Here is a 14,307-nt window from a genome sequence, read left to right as displayed (position 1 = left end):
GATACGCTAGCGTGATGGGAACGCATGACTGCCACCGCGACGGTCAACATGAAGCAGCATACTAGTAGACGCAACATCCGACTATTCAAAGCATGACAGCATGATCGACTGTTTAACATCAAATTAACTCTTCTCTTTATTTAATGGTTATCTTGATTCACTATGAAAGATTCCCTTTAAATGAGTCATATAACCAACTAAAAGAAATTATGATAAATTTAAATTTTTATTAACTTAAATATTAATAGAATATTTATTGATCACGTCATGATATAGATTTGTAAGGTTATTTTTAAATTCGAACGTAGCTCATTATGTCTCTGTGTGTAAATCTTGTCATTCTCCATGAGAACCTAATTTTAATAATTTAATTGGAATAAATTTTGTGTAAGAGTGTCTCAATCGATTATTCCACCGACTCTGGATGCAAGAACAAATTTCATGGGTCCATACGCGACACCTCGAATTATGTCTTCTTCGATAGCGAGATCATTATAAGGTAACACCGACATGACTCCCTCGAATTGCTTTTCAGCTCTCCAATGTCAGTTCTTATCAGAAACTTCATCACCGTATGATAGATCGATACCACCGTCCTTAGTCTATTCAACGTGAGCCAAATGTGACGTGTCTGATGATGATATTCAGCATCGACCAAATGTTGGTGGAGGCGATCCAATATGGTCGGAATACTTATGCACTCACCATTGGATCATAGTCATATGAGCTTTTTATGGACTCTTAAGTTTCGAAGAACTTTTGGGTTCATTGGAATTGTCTCCCTCAATGAAAGGGAGGTCAAGGTCCTCGATTGTTTGGCGGTCAATAGATCGGGAGGAGCTTACATATAAGAAAGATGAGATATTCCAACCTAAGTAGGTGGAAGAGCATGATGGTGGAAGATTGATCTATTGTAGGATCGACGATGTGACTACGAGGGACTCGAGGATCGATTTGTCCTGTAGGAAACAAGAATGAAGTATAGAAGGCTTCTAAGAAGACTCTAGAAGCTCAAATGGAGGAATGAGCCTCACCTACATAGTAAGGGGGGATTTATAAAGGAGTAGTCGTCTTTCTTCTCTTATAATTAAGACAAGTGTCCCTTTAGAATAATTCCGAAAAGCACCAAATGATGGACACAAAAAAGTGTCAGATGAAGGACTTGAAGAGTGTCGTATGAAGGATTTGAAAAGCACCAAATGAAGGACTCAAAAAGCATCGGATGAAGGACTCGAAGAGCACCAAAATCTGCAACGATAGAGCTACAAGGCCAAATATGCCCAATGCACATGAGTTAAAAAAACTTGACCTACATGAAGAGAAATTCATCATGGTAGAGGCACAAAGCCAAATGTGCCTAACCCACATAAAAAGAAATATATCATGGCGAAAGTGCAAAGCTAAACATGCTCGAGGCACATAAGTCGAAAAAACTCTACTCATGTAAAGAAAAATATGCCACGATAAAAGTATAAAAGCCAAATATGTTCAAGGCACATAAGTCGAAAAAACCCAACCCATATAAGAGAAATTTGTCATAATAGAGACACGAGACCAAATATGCTCGAGGTGCGTGAATCAAGAAAACCTGACCCGTGTAAAGAGAAATCCACCACAGTAAATGTACAAGGTCAAATGTGCTCAAGGCATAGGACAAAATATGCCCAAGATGCGTGAGTTAAAAATCAACTCATGTAAAGTAATATGTTAAAACAAAGGCATAAAGTAAAATATGCTCGATGCATATGAATCAGAAAAATTCAACCTGCATAAAAAATCTACCATGACAAAAGCATAGGTTAAAATACATCCATAATGCACAAGTCAAAAAAACTTGACTAGCATGAGAAGAAATCTGCCACAATGGAAGCATAGGGCAAAATGTGTCTAAGACATGTGAGTTGGAAAAACCCAACCCGTGAAGAGGAAATCATGAACACTCTAATATCAAATGAGCTAAATATCGTATTTCAACCCCCTCTCGCAAGAGTTCCAAAGCAAATCTTCGAGAATGGGGGACAAATGATACAGAATACATTGTCGAGAAAACTCGATTCATGTAAAGAGAAATTTACAACCACAATGAAGGTGCAAGGTCAAATATGCCCAAGATGTGTGAGTCAGGAAAACTTGACCCACATGAAAAGAAATCTGCCATGGAAAAAGCATAAGGTAAAAAATACTCATGGCACATGAGTAAAAAAAAATCTGACCCCAATAAAAAATCTGTTACAATTGAAGTGCATGGTAAAATACGCTCGAAACACGTGAGTCGAAAAACCCTGACCCGTATAAGAACAAATATATTATGATGGAAGAATAAGGCAAAATGTTCTCGAGGTACATGAGTCGAAAAAACCAAACCCGCGAAGAGGAAATCTCGAATGCTCTCATATTTGATAAACTAAATGCCACACTTCGAGCCCCTCCTATAAAAGCCTTAATAATGATAGGGAATACATTGTTTGTTAATCATCATTCAACACATAATCGTCATATGAAGTCTAGGTCACCTTTTACCCTCTTGTCAACATGGACAAGAGTCCAAAAAATATTTCACTTAGTATTCTCCCTCAAAAATATTTCTCTTAACCTCAATATTCATGTAGATGGCACATTGGAAGCTTAGTGTTTCCATCTCGGAGTCACCTTAATGTTTCCACCTCGGAAGTACCTTAGATAACCATGTACATATGAGTCCAGATGACTTTGAGCTGACCAAACATTAATGATATTTTCCCTCATCATCAGGCGACATGAAAGTTGTGATCGATTCGTTCACTTTGTGTGGTTCCCAATCTGGGCGACGACAAAGGCCACGTGACATACGTTAAAGTAGTAGAGGGCCTTATATGGTTTAACGAGGGTGGCAATAGGAGTCATCGAGATGCACATTTCGGGCAATAGTGGATATGGCTGACCTACTATTGTAACAAAAGAGTCATGATAGTTGCATCGGGAGGTGGAAGCTGGTCATTATTGAACTTATCCTTTTCTAGATTGGGCAAGACTCTGATCCTATTCTTTGGAGATGCTCAAAGAAGGTCGTGGCAGGGTATGGTTGTTATTGAAGCAATCTGTAGCACTTTAACATCATTTTGCGCATGTCATCGCTCGATTTACAGTAGGGATACTATGAGATACCACATTGGGCCATGGGTTAGTCATGATTTAAAAGGTTATCACTCTATAGTGGAGGTGATGCGAGGGCCTCATCGTTGCTCAATCTGCCTTGTTGCATGCTGACCTAGAAGATTAGGTTTTGGTCGCTTGATCGATCTACCAAGAGACCCACTTTAAGTGAAGGAAGCGTGATCCCCACCATTGGGAAAATAATTTCACTTAACTTATCGTAGCATGGCTGATGAACTCACGTCGAGCAATGTAATCTTGTTCTACTCGGGATGCCATAACTCTCAATTGGATCTAGTTTTTGCTCGAGATGCCTCCATCATGTGATAAGATCTCATTCGATCAATTTGCATCATGCAAATTGCTCTAGGTTGGCCACATAAGGCATTGGCTAACTTGCTTAACTAAGGGTTGGGCTTAGCCAACCTACGCACCTTAGGAGTTTGACAAAGATGGTGATCTCTCGAGACGTGCCTTGTGGTTGAGATGCTCACTCCCGATAAAAGCACATCGAACGTTTTATAATGCTCACCCCTATAGGGATATATCAGTGCCATTGAAATGCATACTCCCAAGGAGAGAATATTAGTCATTTTTTTATGCTCACCTTTGTAAGAGCGTATCAGTCATCTTGCTTTTCTCGATCATGTCATCCACATAGTCCCCAACATTTCTCTCATATCCGATGCTTGAATATTTTGTTCATCATCCTTTAGTAGGTCATTCCAACATTTGTCAATCTGAAAAGCATGACTTGACATATCCATCAGTTTTTATTATATTTTTTATAAGTAAAACATTAGCGAGCCACTAGAGTTATTACACCTCGAAAATAAATCCAGTACATAACCATTTGTCTATTTTATCATTAATGCCTAATGGTCGGAGGCAGATTTTTGATGCCTCTGCTTCCTTGGGCATCCCTCGAGTGAGATATTCAAGTGGTGGCTACTTCTGCTTCGACCTTTTGCATAATTTCTTATGCTTATCTAAGACTTTTACCTTAACGATGATGTATTGATTGACCCTCTAAAGTATCTTGGATACTATCGTTGGGGGTCTCTTTATTAGCAATTGAAAAAGTCGGGATGACCTAATCCAATAAAGGTCTGTATGAGGAGCGACGAGTGGGTATCGACTATGCCTTGGATCTCGTATGCAAATTAGGCAACGAAGTCCGAGAGTGTCTCTTCCTTCCCTTAGCATAGTCTCAGGACGATTGTTGTTGAATGCTAAGATCGTACATTCCTAATAAAGAGTTGTTTGAACTTTTTTGTTAGTTGGCTGAATGAGCTAATCGAGAGTGGCTTCAAATAAGTGTACCACTCTCATGTTGAATTTTGTAATATGATCGGGTAAGTGCAACACATTAGTGCCTTCGATGTGTTGTACAATGACATTTGAGCGTAGAAAGCTTTGATGTGCTTGATCAAGTCGACATAACCATCAAATGCCTCTAAGGTCATGAATCAAAAGTTGGCACCATTAAACCCCTCTTGGGTCTTCCAAATAAATGATGATCGACCCGACATGAGGTTAATCAAGTCTTCCCCCTTATATAGTAGAAACTCCCAACACATATCCTTAGACTCGGGTACTAATCCATATGTTATAATTATGCTCAAATGGTGTCCCCATAAAGTCTACAGATTGTACCTTAGACTCGGGTAAGACAAACTTAGGATGGTGAGGTCTATTTAACCCCATGGTTGAGGATTAGATTGGCCTCTTTATTGGGAGCTCAACTGGCCTCGAGCATTCTTGGGAGGTTGATGTCACGTCGATCAGGAATCTCGACATGCGTTAATGGTACTATAGATTGTGCCAAGGTTGGAGGTATCACTAATTGGACCAATTGAGATAGGAGCAGGGTGATGGTCGGTATCATCCCTATTAATGTCTATACTTGTTGAGTGAGGTCTAGGAAGATCTCGACGAGGATGAGCATGTGGGTTAGGATTGTCCATAGAGGTGAGAGACCTAAGTCATTAAATAAACACCAGTACCTCAGCAACGTTTACGCCAAAGTAGAAGCTTCAAGATTCAAAAATGATGGATGTTGTCATTCTCAAGTAAAAGTATTGTAGTAGCTCAAGGGTGAACCCTCTTCGTTAAAACGCTTGTTCAGTAGGTCAACGCGCTGACACTCATGGACATGAGCCCTTCTTTTAGTATCAACATATTAAGTAAAAAAATTAATGATGTCCTAATCAACTTGACGTGATTCGAGTCTACGTGCACATGGAGGACGAGATGACGCGAAGGTATTTCTAGAGCTTGATGCACTCATATGCTTTAAGTTGTATATAGATTTTTAGATTCGATCTTTTCTAAGTTAGTTTCGAGACGAAGGATAATAAATAATAAAGATATTAAAATAGTAAAAAAATTTAATATGTATCGAAAGTATCATTTTATATCAGATAAAATAAAAAAGAATGTCCCATGAAATAAATAACGAGGGGACAGTCTATAGCTGTCAAAGTAGACAGGTCTTATCCCCCTATAGCTGTCACATGTGGAACTCTTAGTTGGGACGGACAAAGTAGACAGGTCTTATCCTCCTACAGCTGTCACATGTGGAACTCGTTAGTGCAAATATTTTTTCATTCCATCTAATTCAGAGCCCCCTAATTCCAAATAATTAGGGACGGCCCAATTCTTTCACCCATTACAGTTTCCATGGCCATTGAATGAAGCCCGGCCCAATGCCTTCCCAACGAAGCCCTAGAATGCAGAGAGGAAACAACCACTTGCCGTTCTTCTTCGACTTCTTACCCACCGCCGCTCTCCGTCTCGCTCCTCCTCGCCCGATGTCGGAGAAGAAGCGACGCCGCACCGAAGCGGGCCCCCCGGCGGCCTCCGCCTCGGCCTCCGCAGCCTCGAAGAAGTTGCGGCGGCCGGACTCCCACGCCCAAGGGCTGCGGAAGTTGCTGAAGCCCGACGCCGAGATCCTCGCCTCCGTCCGCGAGATGTATGATGCTGCCCAGTCGGCCGCCTCCTCCTCCAAGGCCCTCACCCTCTCAGACCTGAGCCTCTCTGCCGCCTGCCGCGAGGTCTCCGACTGCGACGCCGCCTCCGTGCAGCTCGCCATCGAGCGCGCCGTCCTTGCGATGGCCCGCTCCATTCTCGCTGGCCGCGGCTTCTCCTTCGATGTTCCCTCCCGCTCCGCCTCCAACCAGCTCTACGTCCCCGAGCTGGACCGCATCGTCCTCCGCGACAAGTCCTCCTCCCGCCCCTTCGCCAGCCTCTCCACCGTCCGCAAGGCCACCATTACTGCTAGGGTCCTCTCTCTCGTCTACGCCGTCCTTCGTCGCGACATCCACGTCACCAAGCGCGATCTCTTCTACACCGACGTCAAGCTCTTCCAGGACCAGTCCCAGTCCGACGCCGTCCTCGACGACGTCTCCTGCATGCTCGGTTGCACGCGATCCTCCCTCCACGTCGTTGCCTCCGAGAAGGGCGTCGTAGTCGGCCGCCTGGTCTTCACCGATGACGGTGATCGCATTGACTGCACCAAGATGGGCATCGGCGGGAAGGCCATCCCTCCAAACATCGACCGCGTCGGCAACCTCGAGAGCGATGCCCTCTTCATCCTCCTCGTGGAGAAGGACGCCGCCTTCATGCGGCTGGCCGAGGACCGCTTCTACAACAGGTTCCCCTGCATCATCGTCACAGCCAAGGGCCAACCGGATGTGGCCACCAGGCTCTTCCTTAGGCGGATGAAGACCGAGCTCAAGCTGCCGGTCCTCGCGCTGGTCGACAGTGATCCCTACGGCCTCAAGATCCTCTCCGTGTACATGTGTGGATCAAAGAACATGTCGTACGACAGTTCAAACTTGACGACGCCGGACATCAAATGGCTGGGTGTCCGACCGAGTGATCTGGACAAGTACAGGGTACCGGAGCAGTGCCGTCTACCCATGACGGAGCAGGACGTCAAGGCTGGGAAAGACTTGTTGGAGGAGGACTTCGTGAAGAGGAATGGTGGGTGGGTCAAGGAGCTCGATATGATGGTGAAGACACGGCAAAAGGCTGAGATACAGGCCCTCAGTTCATTCGGCTTCCAGTATCTCACTGAGGTGTATTTGCCCCTCAAGATACAGCAGAGGGATTGGCTATGAACTTGTCTTCTGGTAAGACATTTCCTTGCATTCTATCTGGATTATATTACTTTCTTCAATTGGGAAGTTAGATGTTGGATTTAATAAAGCTTGTGCCTTTTTTGTATTGCAAAGATTTGGACATCGCTCATTGTTAGAGTCTTTGTGGAAAATAAGTTTTTGACTGTGTTTATTAAGGGATTTTAACTATATTGGCAGTTCTCTAGATCAGGCAATGTTAGGTTTTGAGGTATATGCATGAATGCACTATTTGCAATTTTCATCACTGCAAATAGTTTGAGTATGATACTAGCAATTAGATGGATTTTCAGTAGAATGTGTGTGATCCAATTGATTGATGTCTTGGGCACTTAACTCAAAGACCTTTGGTTTTACACCATATCGCTTCCAAAGCTCGATATGAACAAGTCTAGGATGGCCCTAATGGTTGTTCTTATAACTCATCTAGCTGTAGGATCCTATGTTCTTAACATTTAGAATAAGTTTAGCTTTCATATGAGTAAATGCACTTCTGAAAAGGTAGATCCTACCAAATATTTCAATTCAAATAAATGTAAATGCATTTGGATTGATATTCTCATCCTCTTTCGTGGAATTGGCTGAAATGAGATTGGGATGCCAACCCTCTTTAAGTAAATAAAGATGAGATAACCAAAAGGATAGAAGGCATGATTCTCTTGTATACTGTAATACTTTTTGAATAGACTGCTAGTGGTAAGCTGAAGGATGGTGAGGATCAGGTTGTCATTTTAACCCATCAAACTGACAGATCCAAATCTAGTACTTGGTCAGATTCAATATAGGATGCTGTTTTTTGTTGGGGTTCCTTACATATCTGTCCTTGCAGGGTTTGGAAATAGTGTATTTGCCCTTGCAATTATAATACAAGTATATATGCCCCCCAAATATTGAGACCATTCTCATATGCCCTCCTGTTAACATCCATCAGGAAGACTCATGTCAACCATTACTTGTAGCTACCCGATGGTGTGATTGCCGGTGTCCGTCAGCTTGAATTGGACGCATGCGCAAGAGTTCAAGAATGGGCGAGGGGTACCTCGGGTGTCCGCTGAGGCGTCAACTTGCACGAAGACCAGAGGTGGGTGGGGTGCCCGACCTGGTCTCTCCAACACACAAGTTAGGACCGAGGTGGAAAGTAGAATCATGGGTGAACAGTAACTGACCTTGGCAATAATAAATTGGTGGCTTTATGGTAGGCTGGGCCCAAGGGAATAATTCTACAGTATAGATAGAATATGCTTTCCTAAGTTTACCACTGTCCCTATGCTTAGAGACAGTGGTGAGCTATGATTGAGGGTAAACTTTCCCCCTATCACTACCAATAGCTAGTTTTAATTTAAATAATATAAAATACCCAAAATCCCCTTGGTTATTATAATAGCTCTTAGAAGGTAAATGTCAATTACAATTTCAACTAACATTTAAATAATAGTGAGGAGATTAACTACAATGGCATACATGTAAATATATTAGATTTTGCAGGGTAATATCTAGACTTAAACTTAGAAAACATGCAAATCCCTGACATACTCTGAAAATTCAGAGAGATAGAACAGAGAACTCATGATTAATCACATAACGTGCAGGTCTAACTCCATCTGTGCCGCTAGACTTGGAACTATGACCTCGAAATGAAAATGACAGTAGATTGAAATTCTGAGACTTGAATAGTTGTGTGGAGTTAAGCATTTAAGTTGGTATTGAGATATAGTCTAAAAGTAATGCTCTTTTCAGCCTAATGACAAGGTTGTGTGGACTGTAGCCTTATAAGTAGTGTATCATCTAGAGTGGTGAAATTGACTGGCTGTGTTTTATTGTCTATTCATAAGTGAACCAAATGACAATGATACACCATATAACGAAGTCTCGGATCTTTTAGCAACCAGTTGTGAATAATTATTTCTAAATGTAATTTGCATATGACATGTTCATGGATAAGAATATGGTACTTATCGGTAAACCTGAGAAATTCATCGTATTAATTTTTTTCTGAATACATTATATAAATTTGAAAAAAAATTATGCAACATAATTTAATAATTGGAAATAAGGTGTTTGTATCAAATGATGGATATTCATTAAATGAAGATAAAAGATTATATCCTAGTGGGATAAAGTAGGCTAAGGTTCAATTTCTGCATTAAAAGTAGGTATCCCTACTCCCTAGTCAAGATTACCTTATCAACACTAGTGAATGTCCACTAGCCAGACGCAATGATATAATATTTCTCATGCTATGCTAAAATTATCAACGTTAAATGTGAGTTCATTATATGGTATCTTGATAAGACCTTATTGATACTAAGTTAATTATATTGCCATTCATTTGTTGTAACACATCTTTTATTGTCTTAATATGAACATCAATCTCCAAAAGAAAAAAAAAAAAAGAACATCAATCAGTTAAAAGATTTATTATTTTTGAACCAAAGAAGTATATAAATATTGAAATTATTAACGTCTGAAAGACTGTCTGACATGCCATCTATATTTTCTGAGTGGTACAGGCTTGATCTTCTATCTAGCGTATTTCGATGATGTTAGTCTTAGCTTTTTTTGTTGCCTGCCATTGACCTTGTAAAGGATTGCTAGTTATAGATATACCTGAAGATTTCCACCTGTACCGAGCAACTCTCAATTTATCTAGGAAACTGATGTGTATTTAATTTTGTTTGATTATATTCCTTTACATGCCTGCAGAAACCAGCAGTGGGTAACATTCAAGCATGGTGGGTACCAAGATGATCGTAAAGCATGAACTCGTACCATTTCCAGATACTTAATTTAAGGTAATTGATTACAGAGTTTCTATATAAAACCCTGTGGTATTCATCTTCGGGGCCCACATTCTGTTGACACTTTCAACCAGTCCTATGGTTCAGTTAGATTGCATTTGAATGCACGTGAACTTCATTTATATCATGTGAGACTCGATAATTCTTTTCTTTTCTTGCAATCTTTGAACTCTATTTGTTCCAAATGGCCGGTTTGTTCTCGTCTCTGGCACAATACCTACATTAAACAGCATATGATGAATGCTATGGTTGATTGGTTGTCGCATTGAAGCAAAAGGTAGAAGCTATTCAACTTAATTTGATAGCAGGGTTAAAGTATTGTAATCTCCTAATTATTTAGAATGGACTGCATAAATATTTTTTTTCTGTGTATTATCGTTTGTATTAATGTTTTCTCATATCTTCTTTTATACCTCACACTACTAATAATATGTAAAGCAATGTTAGTCTTTCATTTCTTTTAACCTTAAATTGTTGTACTTTTAACTCCATTGTTTATAAATAATGTCTTCATTAATTTGTCTCCCAAAATATCCAAAACTTTACTACCCCAGCAATAATTCTTTTTCCTGGGGTGGAATTTTTGGATCTTTGATTAAGAATATCTCTTGTATCTTAGATGATTGGATTTGAACTTCCATGTTTTTCATGTGGAGTTCTTCAAGAAATCTAGATTGTACTTGGTCAAAGCTTATCCATCTGTTGGTCAAATAATAAATATTGATGATGTTCTTCTTTTGCATGTATGACTGTCAAATTGAAATCAATTGTATCAGATGTATACAGTTTTATGAATCAAATTAGATGTCCTTCCTATGGATTAAATCGGCCATGAGTTGTTCCAAAGAATGCACATTGTTGACCAAGCCGCAGTACACCGACTGAGAGTAGAGAGCTTCCAAGCCACGGATCTGACAAAACAATCGTCAATCGTTCAACGCGATGAGCTGTCTTCTTCTTCTGTCTGCAGTGCCGTCAGAAAAGTAAGTCCGGTCGTCTTGCAATCTTTTTCTTCTTCTTCTTCTTCTTCTTCTTCTTCCAACCGGAAAACGAAGTGCAGTCATCTAATCTTTACTTGTGTTCTTTGTCTTTCCTGCTCCCCTAATGCGGCTGGTGGAGCCCATGGAGATCGCATCGGGGGGGACAAGCAATTGATAGCTTCGGATTCGGATTCTCTTGTTCAACAGACAAGAACCGGTCAATGCTGCCTAACCTTTTACTTCTTATCCTCTCGCATGTGCGCTCTGCTTCACCCTCTCCTGTGCTCTTCCATGGTTTCTTGGAGCTTCTGCCGAGGTGACCAGCCATGCAACTGATGTTGATGTCAAAATGCTGGACAGACAGCTTGGGATCAAGGAACACATCCATCCATGCAAGTTTGAACTCCTCCTCAGAGACAAGCAGCCAGTGAATATATATATATATATATATATATATATATATATATATATATGCACAGAAAACATGGAATCAAACTGGAAGCTATGAATATATAATATATATATATATATGTGTACAATAATGAATTCATTTAATACGGTCAAAATATCATCACAATAAGAAGAATTGAAAAGCTCGTGTCCAATTTTGCTTCCAAAACCATACATCAATCATCTATCGACTTGGTGGACTTTATCAGCTTATCTCACCATCAAAAAAGAAAGAAGCTGAGAAGCGCACTGCCGTACATCATCGACAGGCATTCCGAGGCCGACGAAGCTCGATCCGTCCTCACGAAAACACTCTGCTTACTTGGGTTCTAATGCAGATTGATCTGGAACGGATGACGCACGTGATGAAAGAACTACGTATCATGTCAAAGCTTCCTGGATTCTGGAAATCTACAGTCAGCAGCGTAATCCAGGACGAGAGTTACCGGTCTCACGTGTGAACGCATCGCATCGACCTCGGTGATCCACAGGAACTGAACTCTCACATGCGCCTCTCAGGTCATCAGTTGACTCACTCTTGGAGGTCCTCTGTTGAACCATTCAAAGCTTCCTCACTGTAACCGTGCGCTGCAAGGAAGCTAAATCCTCCATTGCCACCGCTATATATACCGTCACCACAGCTCGGGCGTCTCTCCATCGACACCATCTCCACACCCTCCCATCTGCTACTGGTCTCGTGAGCAATGGAGTACCAAGTCCCTGAGAACAAGAGGAAGGGAAGGCCTCTGCCGAAGCGAGGCCAGGTTAAAGCCAGGATCTTCGGAGGCCTACTCCGGGCAGTCATGCCGAAGGCCTTCACGAACGGGGAGAAGCCCAAACAAGGCGGCGATGGCTCCACTGCCGACGCCACGCCGACGCTGAGCGGCTATACTTCGAGCTTCGAGGATGGTTAGCGGTACCAGAAGGCTCTTCGCCTCCTGTGTACAGCTTCAGGTGCTCGTCCGAGCTCTGCAGGAAAGAGGAAAGAGATGGAGCGGAAGAGGGGAGCATCTGCGAGTCGGATTGCGATCCTTTTTTTGGTGTGGTTTAGATCACCACCCCTTTTGATCATTCGACTCTAATTATAAGAGTCGATGTCATGTTTTCGATGTAAACTCTTTTTGCTTGTGTAAATGAATGAAATCTGTCGAGTTCTTTCTGCAATTCGCCTGTGTTCTTTCCTCTCCAAATCTCATCCCTGTTTCCTTGACTTCCCTCTCTCCAACTCAAGCGACTCATAATTGCTATCCGGAATTAAATGTGCTTTTGGTTTCGAAGAGAAGCAACTGTGTCTGACGATGAAACGAAGACTTCATTCAAACAAAGAAAAAGTCCCATCTCTAACAGAGATTTGCATTAGATACTGTGGTGCTCCCTTTGGCAAATTAGCTCAACTATTATTATATGCTGCTGGTTGCATCGAGCGTCTATTTTTCTGTCTTCATTCAGAGTATGTGGTTTTGGAGATGAAACCCAATTAAATATTCCAAAGTTCTTGACAGCACCACCAAAGACAATTGATCACCACAAACTTAGCTAATAATGTAGCATTGAAACAGAGGTTGCAGTAAGAAAGAATGAATTATTTATTTGGTATTAAAAAAATTAGAAAAATGAAAGACAACAATAAATCATAGGACTAAGTATTATGATAACTTATAATCTTTTAGATATCCTAAAAATCATCTCAATTATGTGATAGTTAATTTATACACAAAGATGAGATTTAAAATACAAATGACTCAAAATTTAGCTTGTGATCCCCTATTTTGGTTATATTAAGCTCTTTCTTTTATCATCAGGAAACTAATGACCAAAGCCTCCTATTAATAAGGGGGAAGCATCCAATCAATTAATCTTCGTTATGACCCATACTCTCTCTCTCTCTCTCTCTAATCGAGTGAGATAAATGAAAGCCGAGTTTCATATGGAATAAATAGATGGATGTGAAACTCTTTTTTACTTTACCTAACCTCTACTCTCTACTCTAAATTATATGTAAATTACATGAGTATTTTATTTGTAGAAGATAAGCTCAAGATTATTATTTGAATTACGATAAAAATTTGTATCTAATCATAAATTTTAATTTAATATTTCGAAACATAATCTATGAGTCTGATCATGAGGTACTTCGTCGGCAGCTGCTGACGCCATGGGAATGACCTCAGATGATTGCCTACTTCTTCCCTTTAGACTACTATTTCAACACCTTATACTTTTGGTTAGGAATCCAAAGCAATCCGGATGCAATCCACACTACTTTTTTCTGCTGTTCATGGGCACTGCCCCAAGGTTTGGTGGCTCGGAAACCATTGACAGCCTTTAGAGGCCGTCGCACTCTGCTTTGCTCCCATTATCTTTTAGGTTGTCTTGTCATCTTCCTCTTGGACTCTTACTCCAGTCATGCAAATTATCCATTCCAGCCTTAGAGACGAAGGAAGCAACCCCTTCAGCGATCTATGGCGTCCCAAAGTTTCATCCCCGACACAGCTACCTGCACTCACAAAAGCGTATGTGAAGATTGATGGCTTCGGCAGTCTTCCTGCATCGGTGGTGGGGTTGGGATGAGACAGTGGGACCCAAATTTGCACTCCCTTTCTCGATTCCTAAGTCTTCCGTGTCTGTAGTGGTCGACTTGACATTGAATCGGGCAGGCATTTCATCGAACACATGCGTCAATTCGGTGTCTCTAAGCTCTGCTCGGTTGTATTCCACCAAACATTGATCACGTTGTTTAGTGCTCGATGTGCTTATGTTATGTCTTCAGTTGAAAGGAGGATTCAACTCACAGATGCCGTGGTG

At 41.2% G+C, this 14,307-nt stretch overlaps 1 protein-coding gene across 2 annotated transcripts; it reads left to right on the top strand.

Annotated features, from left to right (window-relative positions):
* Positions 1-5,845: 5,845 nt before the first annotated feature.
* On the top strand, positions 5,846-12,666 carry LOC135615781 (DNA topoisomerase 6 subunit A-like). 2 transcript variants are annotated; one of them, XR_010488159.1, is made up of 3 exons: positions 5,846-7,268; positions 9,978-10,066; positions 10,849-12,666. XR_010488159.1 is itself a non-coding variant. In XM_065114741.1 (2 exons), the coding sequence occupies exon 1, from the start codon at positions 5,865-5,867 to the stop codon at positions 7,254-7,256; it is 1,392 nt and encodes a 463-aa protein (XP_064970813.1). In that variant the 5' UTR covers positions 5,846-5,864; the 3' UTR covers positions 7,257-7,268; positions 9,978-10,235. The 2 variants fall into 2 exon arrangements, 1 of the variants encoding a protein (XP_064970813.1); XM_065114741.1 differs by lacking the exon at positions 10,849-12,666 and having other exon boundaries at positions 9,978-10,235.
* Positions 12,667-14,307: the final 1,641 nt, after the last annotated feature.

This window comes from Musa acuminata, chromosome BXJ2-6 (genome assembly GCF_036884655.1).
Source record: "Musa acuminata AAA Group cultivar baxijiao chromosome BXJ2-6, Cavendish_Baxijiao_AAA, whole genome shotgun sequence".
In the NCBI taxonomy this organism is placed as follows: domain Eukaryota; kingdom Viridiplantae; phylum Streptophyta; class Magnoliopsida; order Zingiberales; family Musaceae; genus Musa; species Musa acuminata.
This window is presented reverse-complemented; position numbering and strand designations above follow the sequence as displayed.

What these genes read in the sequence shown, in the direction of transcription:
- LOC135615781 (XM_065114741.1), top strand. Translation starts at nt 5,865, where the DNA reads ATGCAGAGAGGAAACAACCACTTGCCGTTCTTCTTCGACTTCTTACCC.